General features: G+C 53.0%; 6 protein-coding genes across 6 annotated transcripts; 2 read left to right on the top strand and 4 right to left on the bottom strand.

Moving 5' to 3' along the window:
• Nucleotides 1-2,129: 2,129 nt before the first annotated feature.
• Z520_03859 (uncharacterized protein) lies at nt 2,130-2,555 on the bottom strand (the record flags this gene model as incomplete). Its single annotated transcript, XM_016774369.1, has 1 exon — nt 2,130-2,555. One exon carries the CDS (start codon nt 2,553-2,555, stop codon nt 2,130-2,132), a length of 426 nt encoding a protein of 141 aa, XP_016634296.1.
• A 1,386-nt stretch (nt 2,556-3,941) lies between these two features.
• Nucleotides 3,942-6,794, bottom strand: Z520_03858 (uncharacterized protein; the record flags this gene model as incomplete). Its single annotated transcript, XM_016774368.1, has 1 exon — nt 3,942-6,794. The coding sequence occupies one exon, from the start codon at nt 6,792-6,794 to the stop codon at nt 3,942-3,944; it is 2,853 nt and encodes a 950-aa protein (XP_016634295.1).
• A 1,223-nt stretch (nt 6,795-8,017) lies between these two features.
• Z520_03857 (uncharacterized protein) lies at nt 8,018-9,226 on the top strand (the record flags this gene model as incomplete). Its single annotated transcript, XM_016774367.1, has 1 exon — nt 8,018-9,226. The coding sequence occupies one exon, from the start codon at nt 8,018-8,020 to the stop codon at nt 9,224-9,226; it is 1,209 nt and encodes a 402-aa protein (XP_016634294.1).
• Nucleotides 9,227-10,403: 1,177 nt separating this feature from the next.
• Nucleotides 10,404-10,940, bottom strand: Z520_03856 (uncharacterized protein; the record flags this gene model as incomplete). Its single annotated transcript, XM_016774366.1, has 1 exon — nt 10,404-10,940. The coding sequence occupies one exon, from the start codon at nt 10,938-10,940 to the stop codon at nt 10,404-10,406; it is 537 nt and encodes a 178-aa protein (XP_016634293.1).
• Nucleotides 10,941-12,801: 1,861 nt separating this feature from the next.
• Z520_03855 (uncharacterized protein) lies at nt 12,802-13,536 on the bottom strand (the record flags this gene model as incomplete). Its single annotated transcript, XM_016774365.1, has 1 exon — nt 12,802-13,536. The coding sequence occupies one exon, from the start codon at nt 13,534-13,536 to the stop codon at nt 12,802-12,804; it is 735 nt and encodes a 244-aa protein (XP_016634292.1).
• Nucleotides 13,537-15,085: 1,549 nt separating this feature from the next.
• On the top strand, nt 15,086-16,305 carry Z520_03854 (ribosome-interacting GTPase 1; the record flags this gene model as incomplete). Its single annotated transcript, XM_016774364.1, has 3 exons — nt 15,086-16,048; nt 16,101-16,221; nt 16,286-16,305. 3 exons carry the CDS (start codon nt 15,086-15,088, stop codon nt 16,303-16,305), a joined length of 1,104 nt encoding a protein of 367 aa, XP_016634291.1.
• Nucleotides 16,306-16,954: the final 649 nt, after the last annotated feature.

Below are 16,954 nucleotides of genomic sequence, written 5' to 3'. Positions count from 1 at the left end.
GTATTCGACGAGAGGTGGGCAGAGTCTCGAGTTTCGAGCACCGAGTGGAACCGGCGCCTTTGACCGACTGCGACTGGCAAATGAGCAGGGAGGAGGAACGCGCGATGGCGCAATATTGAACCGGGCCAGGTAGACGAGCCCACGAGGAAGCAGCTGGCTGGAGAGTGGAGAGGTTTTGCGATCGATGGTCTGGACGGAGGAGTCGAGCACGAGCACTATTCGCAGGTGTTGTTGGGGACCAGGGAGGATGGTTTTCCTTACAAGTTTGGATTGAAGGCGAATTGTACGGAGCAGCCCAAGTACCACCAGAGTAAGAAAATCGAGTCTGCCACTCAGCGCCGGCAACCTGTGGTGGTGTCCCTGGTGTCCCTGGGGTCTCCTCTGTAGGCGCTTGGACAATATTTGACCATTCTGGCACAAGAAGCGAATCACAATGACTTGCGCTGGTCAGGGCAGTGTTGGGGGGGGATGAAGGGGGCCAAAGGCTGAGACGGCGATTGGTTTGGGGGCACAAGGGGGGGATGCGGAGGCCACCAACCTGAAACGCAATGCCAATTGCCCAGGCCAACGGAGGCTCGCTAGGCCCCCGTCATTGCTTCTATTTCTGGCTCTGACCCGGGAAATTTGCCGCGCGCATCCACCTCAGGCTGCCCAGAGCCCAATGTCCAGCTGGCAGCTGCCCTCTTCTACGAGGTACCTAGGTACTCTGTACGTAGTTACACCTATTAGTGTCTGGGAGTACCGACTACCCTGTACCTACCTGGGTAGATATTCATAGATACCTGTAGGACCCTCCAACTACTCGGTGTAGCTCGTAGGTATGTATATCCATTGATCCAGACTCTCAACTTGCCCAATACTCTCCAAGAAAAGATGCAGGCTGACTCCTCTCGATCCCAATAGCTAGAAAGATGCATGCAATGCTCCCCAAAAAGGTGATCGCGAACAATTAATCTAAAGAGAAAGCTCCGAGTCCCCTGGCTGCATGCGCAACGATCTCCCACCTTTGTTAGAACAACAACAAAGGGAATGAAGATCAAAAACAGCACCAGACAAACGAAAGACCCCCTCTCCCCCCGTCCCCCACCCAGTCGCGCATGAGACCTGCAAGATTGCACTGCGTTTCAGATTGCTACATGCCACCCAGCCTTTCCCCCCAAGACCGTCCGTGCGCCACTTACTCCTTCGAGGCTGAAAGGCTGAAGGCTGACTGTGTCCCTCACCACCCACCCAATCCGGCCCCCTCCTTGGTGCCTCCCATCAAAGAAGGACCAGGCGTCGTGGGTCGTAGGTCGCAATAAATGCCCTGGTTGAACAATAATAGAACCTCTCAAGAATCAGGATTACCTCCTTTAGAAGCTGGAGCCTGACTAGCATACCTCAAGGTACTGGTGCACCCTGCTGAGCCAGGTACCTCCCAGGAGTTGACACCTCGACTCGCATGGGTCGCTTCTCATTGAGTTCATTGTCAAGAGTTCTCATTTCATTCTTAGAACCACCTCGTGAAGCCACGGCTTGTTAGCCTCTGGGCCTCATGCTCGGCTACCCAACAACATTATTGACCAACACGATACCAAAACGTGGCATTGACTCTCTCGCAAGGGAACGTGGTTCCGAGCTGAAAATAGGTAGGGCATGCTCAGGCGAGATCGTATCGAAATCCTTGGGCGGCCTCATGGCCTCGTCCATACGGGGTACTACCTTCTTGAATGAGATTGGGTATTTTCAAGCTCATTTCATGCGAGCGCAGGTATCCTGTCTATAATGCCAGTCCTTTCTTACGTGGGTTTGAACCCCGTCTCCCCGAAATAATCCATCCGAATTCAAAGCTACAATTGCTTGTTGGGGTATGTTTATTTTTTTTTGGAGCCCATAACGCCGTCGACTTTTCACGTTGTGACTGTCCTTTCCAGTTGTCTAGATTTTGCCGAGCCCAAAATTGCCAGGAGATTGACCGCCCAGTCTCTTCATGTGCCAGAGTGCCGGTATGAAATCGAAATCACCTCTGCCTGCCTGATGGAGGTGAGAGAATGTGATTCGATAGGAGAGAATGGGGAAAAGAGAACAAAGAGACGCAGAGATATCGCCGCCCAACGCCTGTTTCCCTCGCTAGAAACACCAGCCTTTCCTCATTGCTTTAGGGATTTTTGTGCATCCGACTTGTTCTTCAGGTACAGTTCCCCAATCCCTGGCTTGGCTTTGTTAACCTTCTGTCTTGCATTCATGGCTGCCGAATAATGTGAGAAAGAAAAGGAGGACCAGTCTCGGTAGTCTCGAGTCGGTCTGGACACCTCGACCACTCCTCTGGTGAGTTTCTTTTGAGGTTTGTCATACGTGAAGATATCTTCAAAGTCAAAGTCCTTGGAAGACAGGTCGAGAGCATCGAAGTTGGTCGAGGCCTTGTCTAACAATTCTCGCTCCGCATCGGACAGAGAAATGTCGAAGCTGGCGGTACGGGCATAGGGAACCAGCTGAACCTTGGGAGATAGGCGAGGGGAGACAGGAGTTGTGAGTTGCGTGGATGCAGAGGACGACGTCGACGTCTTTCTCTCCATTGACGATCGGCTGGTATCTGAATTGATCGAACTTGGACTAGGTAGTGGCGTCGTCCCGGAGGTGTACTTTGCAAAGCGTTCCATCCCCCAGCGACCAACTGGAATGTGTCGCAAGAATTGCTCTCGAGAGATATTCAGAAACACACTCGGGTGATTCTGTTATCAGGGGAGTCAGGTCAATGTGAGGTCGAAGGCAGGATTGAGGGATTTGGTTCGGCCCAGGTTGTATGCTGGCTCGAATCGTGGACAGCCGGGATCAGCTGTACACAAGACAATGGTCAGGGCCGAGCACGCGAAAAGACGTCGGCCTTTGATGTCACTGGTGTTTGAGTATTGCCTGACGCTTCTCCACAGGTACAGGGTGCTCCAAACAAAATGGCGGTGCGTTCGCAGGCGCGTCCACAGTCTTACGTGTGATGCCAGCAAAATGCTTTGCCGAAAGAAAGGAAGGATCCGGATACCCAAAACCACTTTTTTGGAGATGTCTCTGCAAAGGAACTGTAAAGGAAATGCCTCGTCCCCTTATATTGTCACACACAAGAGGGGAATATGCAGACAAGGCCAGAGAGTGAGGACAAAGGAAGCCTGCCTCATTAGACACATGCCATCTCGATTGGTGATGGCGACATCCAAAGGACGAATAGGACGAATTAGACTCCAGATACTCTCACCTTATTCTTTGATTGCGGGCTTTTTAAGGTGCTCAGATTTGTCCTCCATTTCGCCTTGATGGAGTCCACTCGAACAATTGCTCAAGAGTCATCGTCGATGGCGTCTTGTCCGCTCGTCTGTGTCTTTCCCACCGCCTTCTGCCCCTCAGCTCAAGACAGGATCATGCTGGACTCCTGTGCCAAGCGAGGCAACCCGGGAGCCAGAGGAGACGCAAGACTGGCGGCTTGTTGTGATATTTGTTAGTCATAATCCAAGGATCGCAACCTGATGTCCGGTCAATTGGTGTGGCATGATGGTAGCGGGCTTTGGTGGCCCTGTAGGTGGCCCTGTAGGTGGCCACCGGCATGAAAATTTCATCTGCACGTGGACGGGTTCGCCCATGATTCGCCCATGATTTGTCCCTTGCTATCATCCATTGGACCTGCACGTTGATTCTCCATCCAGGACACTTGTCATGGCTTGTTGCCAGTCGACCGCCTTTGCACGAGCGCAGACCAGTGGTGGAAAGAGACGACATCCAACAAAGGGCTTCTAGATATTCGTGCAAATCAACAATGCCACTGTACTTCTACAGCAGCCCAATTCTATTTTCATTCCAGACCTGCCAGAGAGCTCCCGCCTGCCTGGTGCTGGATCAATCGAGAAGGACGGCCTTCCCGGGATATCCATTGTACAAGGTATGATACAATTTGGGGTGATGATGAGACATAGTCATCAGGATTCAACACTCTGTCCGGAGCCCTGCCTTTCCAACGGTATGGTATTATCCAATTCTTGCCTCAATGGTGCAATATCCTTCGTTCCTCGTGCTTCTGTGGTTTCTCTCGTCGTTGCATTCCGCTCTGCTTTGGCGGCTCGGAGTCGACTACTCACACTGCTGATCCTACTCGTGAATCCGAGACTTCTTCGTGTTCCAGAAGGCCGAATGACTACCTGACTCTCTGGTGTGGCCTCTATTGGACTAGACGTAGCGGCTGGCACAATCGTTATTCGACCCCAAGGCTCTCTGGGTGTCACGGGAGTTTGCTCTTGAGCACCCACATTGCTTGCACTTGACGACGGGGCTGCATACTTGCGTCTCGGCACCAGATGCGTACTGATATGAGCCGGGAGCGGACTTCTGGTCACGTTGGTCGCTTCAAGCGCTGCAGGGACAGGGTGTTGAGGCATGGGGTGTTGGGCGGTGTATTCTCTCGAGTATGCTGCTCGATCTCTTGCCGCCTGGCGATACGTGCTCACCTCCGTCATAGCCCGGCTCACCGGTCTGACCGAAGGGCTACTTTCCTCGTCGTCTGTGGTGCCGTCCATATTGTACCCCGGAGTCCGCCTACTACGTACCAAAGTTGTAGAGGTCCGCGCTAGGCGCGACGATGAGGAGCTAGATATCTGAGGCAAGGCTGTAGGCGGTGTCTGATACGTGTTCTCAGGGGATGTTGTTTGTGCATTCAACGTGGCCCCAAGCGGTGCGCTGGTTCGTCGAGTCTCTAGGCGAGACTGGACACGAGAGACGACTGGAGGTCGATCATTAGGCTCGTTGCTGTGTCTCCGGCTCCGTAGACCTGCAGAGGCAGACGGAAATGCATCGCGACTACCAGGTCTTGTCGCAGGCTGAGGAAACTGTTTGTGGTCCGCAAGGATCGCGATGGCCAGTTCCGTCAAGCTCCTGCACATGCTTTCCGTTCGGCGACGAATCTGACGTTCCGAAACCGACGAGATCCCAAGGGTACTGGCCGCGCCGCTGTGCCCCTCTGGACTCATCATCATAGACAATTGCAAGGCATCCTGTGCCGTTGCTTGTAGCTTCTGATAAACGTCATTGCTGAGGACGGCTTTGGCATTACCGAGTGCTTCGTGGAGATTCGGGTGGATGTTAGACGGAATTCCTTCGATCGCGGACTGCAATTGCGTCACTGCTGGCTTGTGTTTTGGAGAGGAAGACATGGTGGTCGCGGCTGTAGTGGCCGTCTTTGGCCTCTCTGACGTTGTCATGGCTGCAGCCGAAGATGGTGGGAGCTTCCCAGTCAGCTCGAGCTTTCTGATCCTCGATTTCAGGTCATCCAGCTCGTCCCAAACCGTCGAAGGGGCGGTTGTGGAGATGGTCGACTCGGTGGCATTGTGATCGGGTACGCGGGGCCGATCAAGAAACGCAGACTCTGAGACCAAGCGGCTGTTTCGAGCTGTGCTTGGGCGTGAAAAAGTACGCACGGGTTCTGCAGTGTTGGTGTTTGAATTTGTCGTGGAATACCGTCTTGACATGGCTCTTCGGGGTAAATCCATGGGATGAGCACTCTGCGCGTCGAGGGTCCCGTCTCGGGTTGAGCCTTCCTGGGGATACGTCCGTGAAAGCGCTCCCGGGACATGTTGTCCCAGAGAAGATCGCTTGCTGTAGTAATGCAGTGCCTCTGATCGACCAGCAACACTAGAAGTATCAAATCGCTCCTGTATGGGAGAAGATTTGTAGCCGGTGGAAGGTCGCGTACTTGAAAAGAAAGGAAGTGAAACTCTCGACCGTCTCTTGTCAAGCTTGGATTGGACCTGACTGGCACGCGACGCGTCGGTCCTTGCAATGTTCAAAAATAAATCCTCGCTCTTCTTCTCATCGCTACTGGAAGCTTTGCTGTCCTCCTCCGAGGGGACCGGTTTCAGTAATTGCGGCTCTGAGTTCTCCTTTTCTTGCAGATCGGTCTGAAGCACAGCCGCGACTTGTTCTTTACTCATGGTCGAGTTGGGAGTAAGCACACTTTGTGTATCTGCGGTCTCCGGACTAGATACTTCGGGCGTGGTGGCCTCGTCCGACGAGGAGTCGGTCGTCGATGGGTTTGGATCTGGTTTCACGGGCGATAGTCGCGCTGGAGGAGGCTCGGTGACAGCTGTAGGTTCATTGGCCTTGGAAGGGGATGAATCACGCGTTGTGTCGTTTGTAGATCTCGTGGACGGATTTCGATCCAGTCGGATGCGGTCCTGCGACAGGGTTCGTTGGGTGCTGTAGGACGGAGGTGGCCCACAGATTGTCTCGACGCCGTAGCTGCTGTGAGAGGCGGGAGGTCTTTTTTGCGAAGGAGATCGCTGAAGCGTGTTGGAATTTGTCCGATGTAAGGGGGTTGAAGGCTGGCTGATCCCGGAAGACGAAGACGGACGATTATCGTTCGGGTCGTGGTCGAGGGAGATGTTGAACGAGGGAACACTCAAGGTCTTTGAGATTCCGACTGGCTTGCGCATTCCAGGGGATGGCTGTAGCACGGGTAATGAATCAAGATCTGGGGCATTGGAGGACAGTTTGGGTTTCTTGCGCAGCGGAGGCCGGAATAAGGTCAAGTCATGGTTGGCATCTGCAATGCGGGCCGGATAGAAATGGGGATAGGGAGGACGCGGTGGGAAATCGGCTGTCGTGCGAGTATCAAGGTCATGACGGGTGCCCCGGGCATCTAGTGTATAGTAGGGCACAGGATGATGATGACGATGGGAAGTGGTCAAGGTCGAAGTCGAGTGCTGGGTTGGGAGTGCAGGTGAAGTTGAAGGTGAAGGTCGTGTAGCACTAGTAGTGAGCGTGTCCAGCGTGTCGTCCATGTGCCCTCGCCGAAGCTCATTTGATCCATGGATCATCCAACCCTTGCTAGCCCCGTCTCGCTTGTGGATGGTGAAATCCCCTATACCGGCACTTTCAGCACTGGTTTCTCGTTGTCCATTTCTCTAGGTACCGGTAGAGACGAGAGAGGGCATGGTCCTGAAAAGAGAGAGAAGCTCTTAGTGTTTGTACGGGACAGCTACTTCTTAATCTATGGTGGAGGGAGGAGTCTGGGCCCGTGAGCCTCACCAGCCTGTGAGGTGCCTCATTCTTCCTAGGCTGGTCCCCCAGCAACTAGCAAGCCCCGGAAGATTTGTGATGGAAAGTGTGATATCTCAGAAGAGTTGCTGCGCTCAGTGCGGCATGCCCTGGTGCCCGTGTCGCGTCTTTGTTGTGTGGGAAAGGGGACACGACTTCGCCGCCCATGATTCGACCCGGTAAATCCTTGTCCAGGCCTGATCTCCCGGTCCAACGGGCACCAAAGCTCCAGGTACTGGCGCTATTTCCAGTTAAAGCAAAGCGCGAGAGACCGGCACTCCGGGCTGGAATGTTCGGGGTGCACTAGGCCAGTAGTGGGCTTCAAAACCCCCTCCCAACTTCCAAGTACCCCCCAGGAGCCCCTATTGATTGTACCGAGTACCTCGTAGTCTCGCTCTTCCCTGCAAGATCACCATCATCACATCACCATATCTCTGGGGTCGCAGGCAACCTTCAGGATTCCTCACTGACTCCCAAATCGTCACAGGGCCGTCGATCCCTTCTCAAGAGTTTCATACTTGTCTAACGCTGGTTCTGTTCTCTGTCCGCGCACTGTGACAAGTACTGAGTCAAAATTTCAATCGCTGCAGCAACAAGCACTCTTTTCTTCTTCCTGCAACGTGTTCTTACTCGGTTGGGCTTCGGATATGCAAGCTGTGCAGCGAGGAAACTAATGCAAGGAACAAAAGTCACTCGAAGCGGTCGCCCTTGCTTATCGCCACTCGGCTGATCCTTCAGTTTCGTCGTGAAGTGTCTGAAAAGAGAGTTGTCTGAGAGAGAGATACTCCAAAGATGGTGGAAAGCTGCGCCTTCACCGAAGAGAGCACCGGGAGCTACTGTCATATTGTGAAATGAGTCACTTGCGACTGCTCGTCGTGGAGCGCCTGATTCGGGGATAGAAATAGGGAAAACCCCTTCCTGCTTGACCTGCTCTCCCCTTCCATCAAGCATGTCATTATCATCAAGCATGGCTACCCGAAGGACGCGTATCGTTTGTATATCTGATACCCACAATCAAACCCCCCAGCTGCCAGCTGGGCACATTCTTGTTCACGCAGGCGATCTCACTAACCAAGGCACGTATTCAGAGCTTCAGAAGACTGTTGACTGGATTAGGCGGTCACCTTTTCAGGTCAAAATCGTCGTCTGCGGGAACCACGATGTCACTTGCGATGTTCCATTCTATCAGATGTACGGAGGCTACTTCCACAATAAGAGACCGGAAGATTCTCAGCGCTGCCTCGACTTGCTGCGCGCGGACCCTTCGGTCGTTTTCCTCAATCATGAGGCCAAGCAGGTTCGCATCAACCACGGGGCTGGTCTTGTGTCCATACTCAAGGTCTTTGGTTCCCCATACTCGCCAGCACATGGTTTTTGGGCCTTCGGCTACTCGCCAGAAACTGCTCCTCAATTATGGGATCAGATCCCTCTAGATTCAGATATCGTGGTGACGCATACGCCGGCCAAGTTTCACTGTGACGAATCTGGAAAACGTGGCACAGCAGGATGCGAAATCCTCCGTCAGGCTTTATGGAGGGTTCGCCCCAAGCTATTCGTGTGTGGGCATATCCATGAGGCCTATGGTGTTGAGGCCGTCACGTGGGATCTATCCTCTCCCCACCTCAGATACAAAGAACAGAACGTCCGAAGATGGGTGGACCCAGAGCCCGGTTCTAAGAAGCAATTCACTGTCGATCTGTCCTCGAGAGCCAAGGCCCTAGCTTTGCGCAATGATGGAAGCATTGGCAGCCTGATACCACAAAAACCACAGTCAAGAATTCGGGGTGTTGAAGTTGATGGCACTGTTGATGATGCGAGCACAGATCAGCAAGACAGAAGCAACCCCTTCCCAGGTGCCCCGGGTCCCCCAACCCCTCCTTTCCCTGACTTTGAAAAGGCCGAGAGACCAATCCCTTCTACGATCGATTCTCCAAGCATCAGGCATCTCAGGACTGGTAGTCAGGGTGGTCCAGCATCAAGCTCTAGGTCTGACCAGGAAGCAATTTCGGGTCGAGAGGGAAGAGCGGAGACTTGTGTGGTCAATGCAGCTTTCATGGGTTCAAATTGGCCTCACAAGGGCGGCAAAAAGTTTCATAAGCCTGTTGTGATCGACCTGGATTTGCCGGTTGTGGATGAGAAAGAGATCGACCAAGGCGTGCGACATGAAGAGGGGTAGCTTGAGACTGTGGTTCTGCTGCAGCTCTAGCCGTGACTCAATCATTTGCGATGAGGTGGTTCCTGGGGGTTTTGACCTTGTCCGTGGCATCATTGGCGATGCACTTCAGCTTCAGATAGTCAAGGCATTTGTATCATTCCAAAAAGAATCAGATTGACAATACTCGGGACAGGTGAGACCTTTAGTTGGAAATCTTTCATCGTTGCGACCAGAGCAGGATTCAGTGGAACAGGAGTCGGGAGTTCCTTCCTGGCAGTTGGTGGCAGCGCCCTCGACGAACAACATGGAGAATGGCCCGCATACCCTGCCTCAGGCACTGTCTTACTATCAGCAAAAGTCCTCTCCAGTCAGGCCAGCAAGGGTGCACCACACCTGTTCTTTGTGGATGGATTGCTGTACGAGGTAGCATTTTAGAGGATGCCAGGAAGCCCAAGGCAGTTTTGGCCCCAACAACACATGAACCCCTTGATACGAGTATGGAAGTGGTGAGGCCCTAATACCTTCGGGCATCCTTACAAAAAGGGGCTTTAGAGCTTGGCAGTCACATAGAGTTATATCTACCATCAGAGATAAAGAAGAGGGTTTTGGAATGATTCGGGTCTGCCATCATGGTGGTGGTGGTTATTCATGATAGTGGGAGTTGTGAGGAGCGGCTTTTGGTTCACCCCGACGGTTGGGAAAGTGAAATACATGACTTAGATACCTAGGTACCTAGGTAGGTACCTATGTACCTATGTACCTAGGAAGCCGACGTCAGAATTAAAAGGCACAGTCTGACACAGTAGTCGACGAGGAGGCCGCCATCCATATTAGAGACAGCTGATGTTTCGCGATGAGCTTATCTCTAGCCAAAGCGCAAGGAGAACAGGCACTGAGGACGGCACCGAAGGAAACAGAAAACCGATGTATTTGAGAACTTGAATAGAGGTTTTTTGAGATCAAAATACATTGTTGATTTTATCGTCGATGGACAAAAGAGGAATGATTATAAAGGACTACAACGCCTGGGGCCCATCATCTATCAAAACCCGCGATCCATCGCGCGAGGGCAGGCAAATCCCTATCGTGTATCCCCAACCCTAGACCGACCGGACGTCTGTTCGCCAGTGTCAAGCGACAATCAGCCAAAGAACTCGGGTACAATGGCTAAACCCCAAGTAAGGTTCCTTGAAGAGTATCAGAATATAATCCACGCGCCATAAGTTTGATACTCCCAGTCCCTGTCTCGATAGACAGGTTCTCTCGGCCTCCGTCGCCCTTGCCTCTGTGCTGGCGACGATGCACTGGATCCCGTTGTGCTGGTCGTGGCATGATGACCACCTGCTGCAGCAGCGGCGTTGTTTCCGCGTCTGCTGCGGCCGCTTCGCGACGACGTGGGTGGCAGGAGTGCCGGCGACGGCGGGGGAGGATACCACGGCATGGAGGAAAGCGGGATCTCTCTTGCATCCTCCATGCTGAGCCCCGGGGGAGTGTTCATGTTGAGGTCGGTTTCCATCCCGAGGGTCGAGGTGCTCCAGTTGATGTTGTCCTTGGGGTCCTGGAGCTGTAATTGGGAGAGGGGATGATTCTGTTGTTGTTGACTTGTCTTCCTGGTGCTCTTCTTTCTGCTTCCCGAGCAAGGGGACAACATCACGTCGACCACTTTGTTCCAGAGGTTCTTCCCGGCCCGGGATCGCTCTGGCGACGCTCCCGTTTCCACCACCGTGGTCACCATGCTGAATCCCCTCTTTCGAGACTCTTGTTGCTGGGCTCTGTTTTTTTGGGGATAGACAAAAAGTTCCCGAGGGTGTCCTTAGAAGCCGGTATACCACACAATCCCGACGGATCTTCCCTGGGGATATGCGCTGAACGCTCTTCCGAGGCCGTTGATCGCCTTGCGGCCCCAGCGACGCACGCGTGTCTCCTCTCTGTTGTCTCTGATCGAATCACTCTCGCTCGATGTCGACGCCGAGGAATCAACCGAGGACAATCTCGTTGTCGTTCTCGAGGAACGGTGGAAGAACCTGACGGACTTTGTCGAGGTGGATGATTGAGTGGCTGTCGACGCTTGGGTTGTCCTGCGTCGTGGTTTCGGCTGTTGTTGGGCTTGGATCTCTGGGAAAGTCTGTGCTTGGTGCTGCGATGGGAGATGGGATGGGAACGTGGACATGAATGTCATTCTGTTTGTGCTCTCGTGACCCGTCAGTGCAGGGCTCGGATGTTGATGCTTGGGAGAAGTCCTCGGAGACAGCCTTGCAGGGTTAGGGGAGTTCCGGAAGACCGATTCTGCGACGAAGGGTGCTTGCATATAGAAGAGGCTCTTCTTCAGATGGCAATATACATTTGATGTTTCATCGAGTATTGATCGTCAACTTTGTTGGGGCCGACCACATTCCCTTTTTTAATTTGTGTCCCGTCTCATTCGGGGGGAGAGGAGACAACAAAAGGATTGAGAATTTCAAAAAGATAAAGAAATATCGAGTCTGAGCGACAGGTCTCGCATTATTATATCCTTGGAATCAAGAGGGTGAGCGAGTGCAAGTTGGCATGGTATCAGAACTAACAGGGTGACATACATGTCAGGCCTGACGCTCTCGACCACCACAAACACCACATACGCAACTCACATCCGCGAGAGGAAAGAGACGAGGATGACAAGGGGGCCGATCAAGAGCACCTATACAGCAAGGGAAATTGCAGATCGCCACGTAGAGCAGCATCCGCTGAACCAGGACGAAACCTGGAAGAATACGCACGCCCATTCGATGGATGGGAATGTCGTCCCATGGGTGGTGTTGGTGGCCGTGGTGGTGGTTGGGTTTTAGCCGCTCGATTGGGAAAGGGAGAGTAAAGCCTGGCCTGGCTTGGGCTGATTCGGGAAGATGACAAAATGGCGAGAATGAAGTCAGCAAGCAGCCTGACGTGAGACCCTAGGTCCAGTGTCGTTGAAAGATTGCCCCCCGAATTATTGTGATAGGTGGGACGGAGAAATCCTTTTCGGATCAGAGTTCTCAGTGGTGTCCCCAAGAGCGAGTTCACTCAGGGCCCGGGGGCCGAAAAGCGCCCTGAAGGATGGTTTGGAGACGTAGCTACAGTGGAACAAGATAAGCCCAGAGTGTAACACGAATGTGCTGGTCGTAATCCATCAAGTTTGCCATCAGTCCATACTTGTGGACGAGAGATGGTATCTTCCACTCAGAAACAGAAAAACATACGCTCGGATGGAACTCCAGAAGTACTGAACAGGGTCTTCTGGCCCTGACTAAACATTAGGCCCCAACACCGATCGCCCTCCTTGTCCTGTCCCTGTTAAGGGAATCAATGTGGTAGCGGCGTATATATCTCCCACACCTAATGGGTTGAAACATATATCATGGATGCCTGATCGACCCCAAGTGAGAACCATGTTGAAGTATCTGCACACACTTTCGTAGATGGTCAGGCCTCTTCCAGAGACCATTCAAATCAAGGAGACGTCACACACGGCTGTCACACCATTGCGAATGTCGTTGGGACACCTGGCACACCTGGGACCCTAGAGGGCGTGCTGGACTGTGGTAAGCTGTTAGGACGGTGGCGTTGATCAAAAAAAAGGTTCAAAACGACCCGAACTTACATTTTTCAATGGGCTTGCCCCGGTCCGAGAAGAAGCCCGCTTGCTTCATGTGCGTTGGCTTCCCCGTCTTCTCGTCAAATAGGTTGAAACCAAAATTGGCCGCATGGGGCGGAGTGTAGAGGTGGAGGGATACGGCCACCTCATCGTTGGAAGGGTTGGATATCTTGTGCAAACCAATCTTGTCTGAGATGTAGGTAACTTCGTTTTCGTGGTACGTGGATTCCTTGACAATTTGCGGAGGGGTCAAGGCGCCATTCGAGGCCGTCTTCTCAGTCAAGCAAGGTGGAAGGGCGTACAGTGTTTCCTTGAGACTGCCTTTGAGGATCTTCATCACACAATGGGCGTCTGCATGATCGTGTATCGGACTAGACCTTCCTGGGTTCCAGACTATCACCAATAAGTTGGATTTGCCGTTTCCTTCGTCCACGAGGTTGCGAGTATAGTTTCTGCTAGGATCGGCAAAGGAGTAATGGCGCCAATGCTTTTCCTGGGAAGTGTATTGTTCCATAAGGCGTATCAAGTCATTTTCGTCCACATCGTCAGAGTTGATACCTGAAGAAGGGCCAAGGACATCAGACAGAGCTCGAACGAGACGGTGGAACTCGTCGCAGGGATCGATCAGACTGAGTTGGCCATGGTGGTGAGACGTATACGCCGGTTCAGAATCGAGCATATAGGAACCAGCAGCGCCGAGCGGCTGTTGGTATGAAAGCATTGTAGGAAAATTGTGGTTCTCTGAACGACTATTCTGACAGACAAAGCAGACTTTCGAGAGGGTGGCGAGGAAGAAAACTATCGAAAATGAGAAGGGAAGGAAGATGGACGAGGATAAATGCAAGGTGGGAGGTATGATCGAGGCGGTGTACGAGTGAAGCTGGCCCTTTAGATAAGAATGCAGCGCCGCATGTAGAGGACTTGATAGCGTGCAAAACTGCAGCCAATTCAGGTTTTTATCCTTCAAGGTACTCGGACCCAGCTGTCCTGTCTCATGACTGAGGGATGGAGGAACCACGGCGACCAAAAGGTGAAGGTAAGCATCGGAGGGGATTGACTCAGGGCAATTGGCCAAGTGGCTTGAAGACCCCTCCGGAGAGCTGGTCGTTGCCCGTTGAAAGGCGAACCTGTGACCTCGTGTCCATCTTTTCCTTACCAGTTGAACGCCGTGAAGGGCAAGAGTGGGTGGTTCGGGCTCGTCGGGGAGCCAAAGATTGGTCGTGCAGGAGGATCGAGATTGGTGGGAGGCCCGCTGAGCATGTTTAGAGGGGCGAATCAAAGCTTAAACGGGAATGAGCGGTAGAGAGTGCAAAAACTGCACAATGAATTTATTGTAGAGACAGCGACGACGAGGACGAGGACGAGGACGGTGAGGATGACAAGGCTGGCAGGCAAGGCTCTGATATATCCACTCTGTTCAGGAGAAGAGCTAACAACCTCTAGAGAGCCAGATATTTAAATGACTTGAAGCCTGGTGAAAGGAAATTGTCCAGTCTCGAGGATGAGCGATTGCGTGATCGAGCCAGGTGCTCTCTGAGTGGCTGTGTGAAGATGAGTGGCAAAGGGACGGGAAGAATGACCTGCCCAGTCTGCCACTTTGGGGACTGCAAATGAAGGACATACATAATACGAAGTACGGGAGGGGAGACAAGGTACTCGGAGTCACGGGGTTTGGGTACCTGGGTAGGTGACTCGGTGATCACGATTCCCACCAAGTAGGCGGACAAGCACCTAGCGAGCTAGGCATGCAGGTACTCCGTATTAGAGCCCACCAGCCCTAACGGCCGAGCATAGGAAGGGGTGGTCTAGGGACACTCGCAAAGCACAGGGGGGCGCCACGGCACCTGGGTGGCACCAAACCGCCAGATTCCGTTACCTCATCGGCGCCCCCTCGTCGGCTACCCAACTGTTGCCCACACCCTTCATCTGCGGGGCACCATCCACACAATTTTTGTCTCGAACCGCCATGTGGTGGCGGCTGTACAAAGCCATTTCAACACCCGTCCTTCTGATCATTTCACGTTGCACAAAAGTCGCAAAGGATTGTTACACCGCGTCCTCCTATTGTCCCGTTCCTACCCTCCTGCGATAGCTGTCGTCCCGTCCCCCACCAGCACCAACTGCGGAAATTCGTTCCCAAATATCACTGCCCAGCGGTCCTTCGACGCACCCGATCCTGTCTCAGCGGTTCGGCGATCACCTGCCTCATTCTCGTCCTGATCCCGGATCGGTAACTACCCCCTTCGGACATCACCTTTGGATAGCCCAAGATGGCTACAACTGTGGACAAAATCAAGGAGATCGAGGCCGAGATGGCCCGGACCCAGAAGAACAAAGCCACGTCTTTTCATCTGGGCCAGCTCAAGGCCAAGTTGGCAAAATTGAAGAGGGAGCTCTTGACACCTTCATCATCGGGTGGTGGCGGTGGCAGTGGATTCGATGTCGCCAGAACTGGTGTCGCATCCGTCGGCTTTATTGGGTTTCCTTCGGTGGGAAAGTCCACCTTGATGAGTCGATTGACGGGCCAACATTCCGAAGCTGCTGCCTACGAATTCACCACTCTCACTACCGTCCCCGGTCAAGTCTTGTATAATGGTGCCGCCATTCAAATGCTCGACCTACCGGGGATCATCCAGGGTGCAAAAGACGGCAAGGGTCGTGGCCGTCAAGTCATTGCCGTCGCCAAAACCTGCCACCTCATCTTCATTGTTCTCGACGTCAACAAGCCGCTCACTGATAAGCGGGTCATTGAATCGGAGCTCGAGGGTTTCGGCATCCGCATCAACAAGGAGCCGCCCAACATCGTCTTCAAGAAGAAGGACAAAGGGGGCTTGAACATCACGAGCACGGTTCCGCTGACCCATATTGACCATGACGAAATCAAAGCTGTCATGAATGAATATCGTATCTCATCGGCTGATATTGCGATCCGCTGCGACGCCACGATTGACGATTTGATCGACGTCCTGGAAGCCAAGAGCAGGAGCTACATCCCCGTCATCTACGCGCTCAACAAGATTGATTCGATCACCATCGAGGAACTGGACTTACTCTACCGCATCCCGAATGCCGTCCCTATCAGCTCCGAACACGGGTGGAACATCGACGAGCTTTTGGAACAGATGTGGGAAAAGCTGCAACTGAAACGTATTTACACCAAACCAAAAGGAAAGCAGCCAGACTACAGTGCTCCTGTCGTATTGAGGAAAAACGCGTCCACTGTCGAAGACTTTGTAAGCTGAGACAATCATCCTGGGGAATTTCGGCTGCTAATCCTTTCCTTAGTGCAATGCCATCCATAAGACGATTGTTGAGCAGTTCAAGCATGCGATTGTCTACGGTAGATCAGTCAAGCATCAGCCCCAACGGGTAGGCCTTTCGCATGAATTGGCCGACGAAGATATCAGTGAGTTCAACAATGCCCCCTGTCACAAAGCTTACTGCGCATCGTGCTGACCTTGTTTATCCAGTCACTATCATCAAGAAGTGAAGCAAGTCGCACCCTCCATTTGTTTCAGCTCGACAGCCCTGTCTGCCTATCAATCCTACATGAACATGCATGGGACGATTGATGCCGCCTCAAGGTTTGGGACCGTCGACCACGGACCCTTTTTCCGCTAAATGAGGCTAGATACCTCACTCTTCCGCCATCCCCGCGTCTTCGGATCGAGAACATCCTATCCCTTAGCCTTCGGTCATTAAATCAGCATCAGGGGCTAGGACTCTATTGCCCAAACGGGCGGAAGAAAGCCCCATGCAGCCGCGATGCTGGTGGCCACTCGCCCAAGCCCTGCCTCAAGCGGCGCAGCGGGCGAGAAGGGTCGAAAGGGTTCGGTGCTCAACGTTCTTGCCATGAACAAGGACTCGGTCCACAGAGCTCCCACCTGACGTGGGAAAACGTCTCAAATGTAGTCAGTGAGGCACATTGATATACCTGGTTTAAACATGTGCCATTATCTGCTCGAACGTCGAGTCTATTGGCAGCGGAAGGGGACGCAGAACTCCGTATATAAACTCTCCCACGAGGTTGACATCAGGGGCTGAAAACAGTGCAGCACGTAAAAGCGGCAGGGTGGAAAACCAGTCCGCCTCGTCGTCAGCCAATGACGACAACGAAGAGAGAAGGACATGTCGAAAGG

This window comes from Fonsecaea multimorphosa (genome assembly GCF_000836435.1).
Source record: "Fonsecaea multimorphosa CBS 102226 unplaced genomic scaffold supercont1.6, whole genome shotgun sequence".
Lineage (NCBI taxonomy): Eukaryota > Fungi > Ascomycota > Eurotiomycetes > Chaetothyriales > Herpotrichiellaceae > Fonsecaea > Fonsecaea multimorphosa.
The sequence above is the reverse complement of the archived record's forward strand: the minus strand, read 5'-3'. Positions and strand labels throughout refer to the sequence as shown.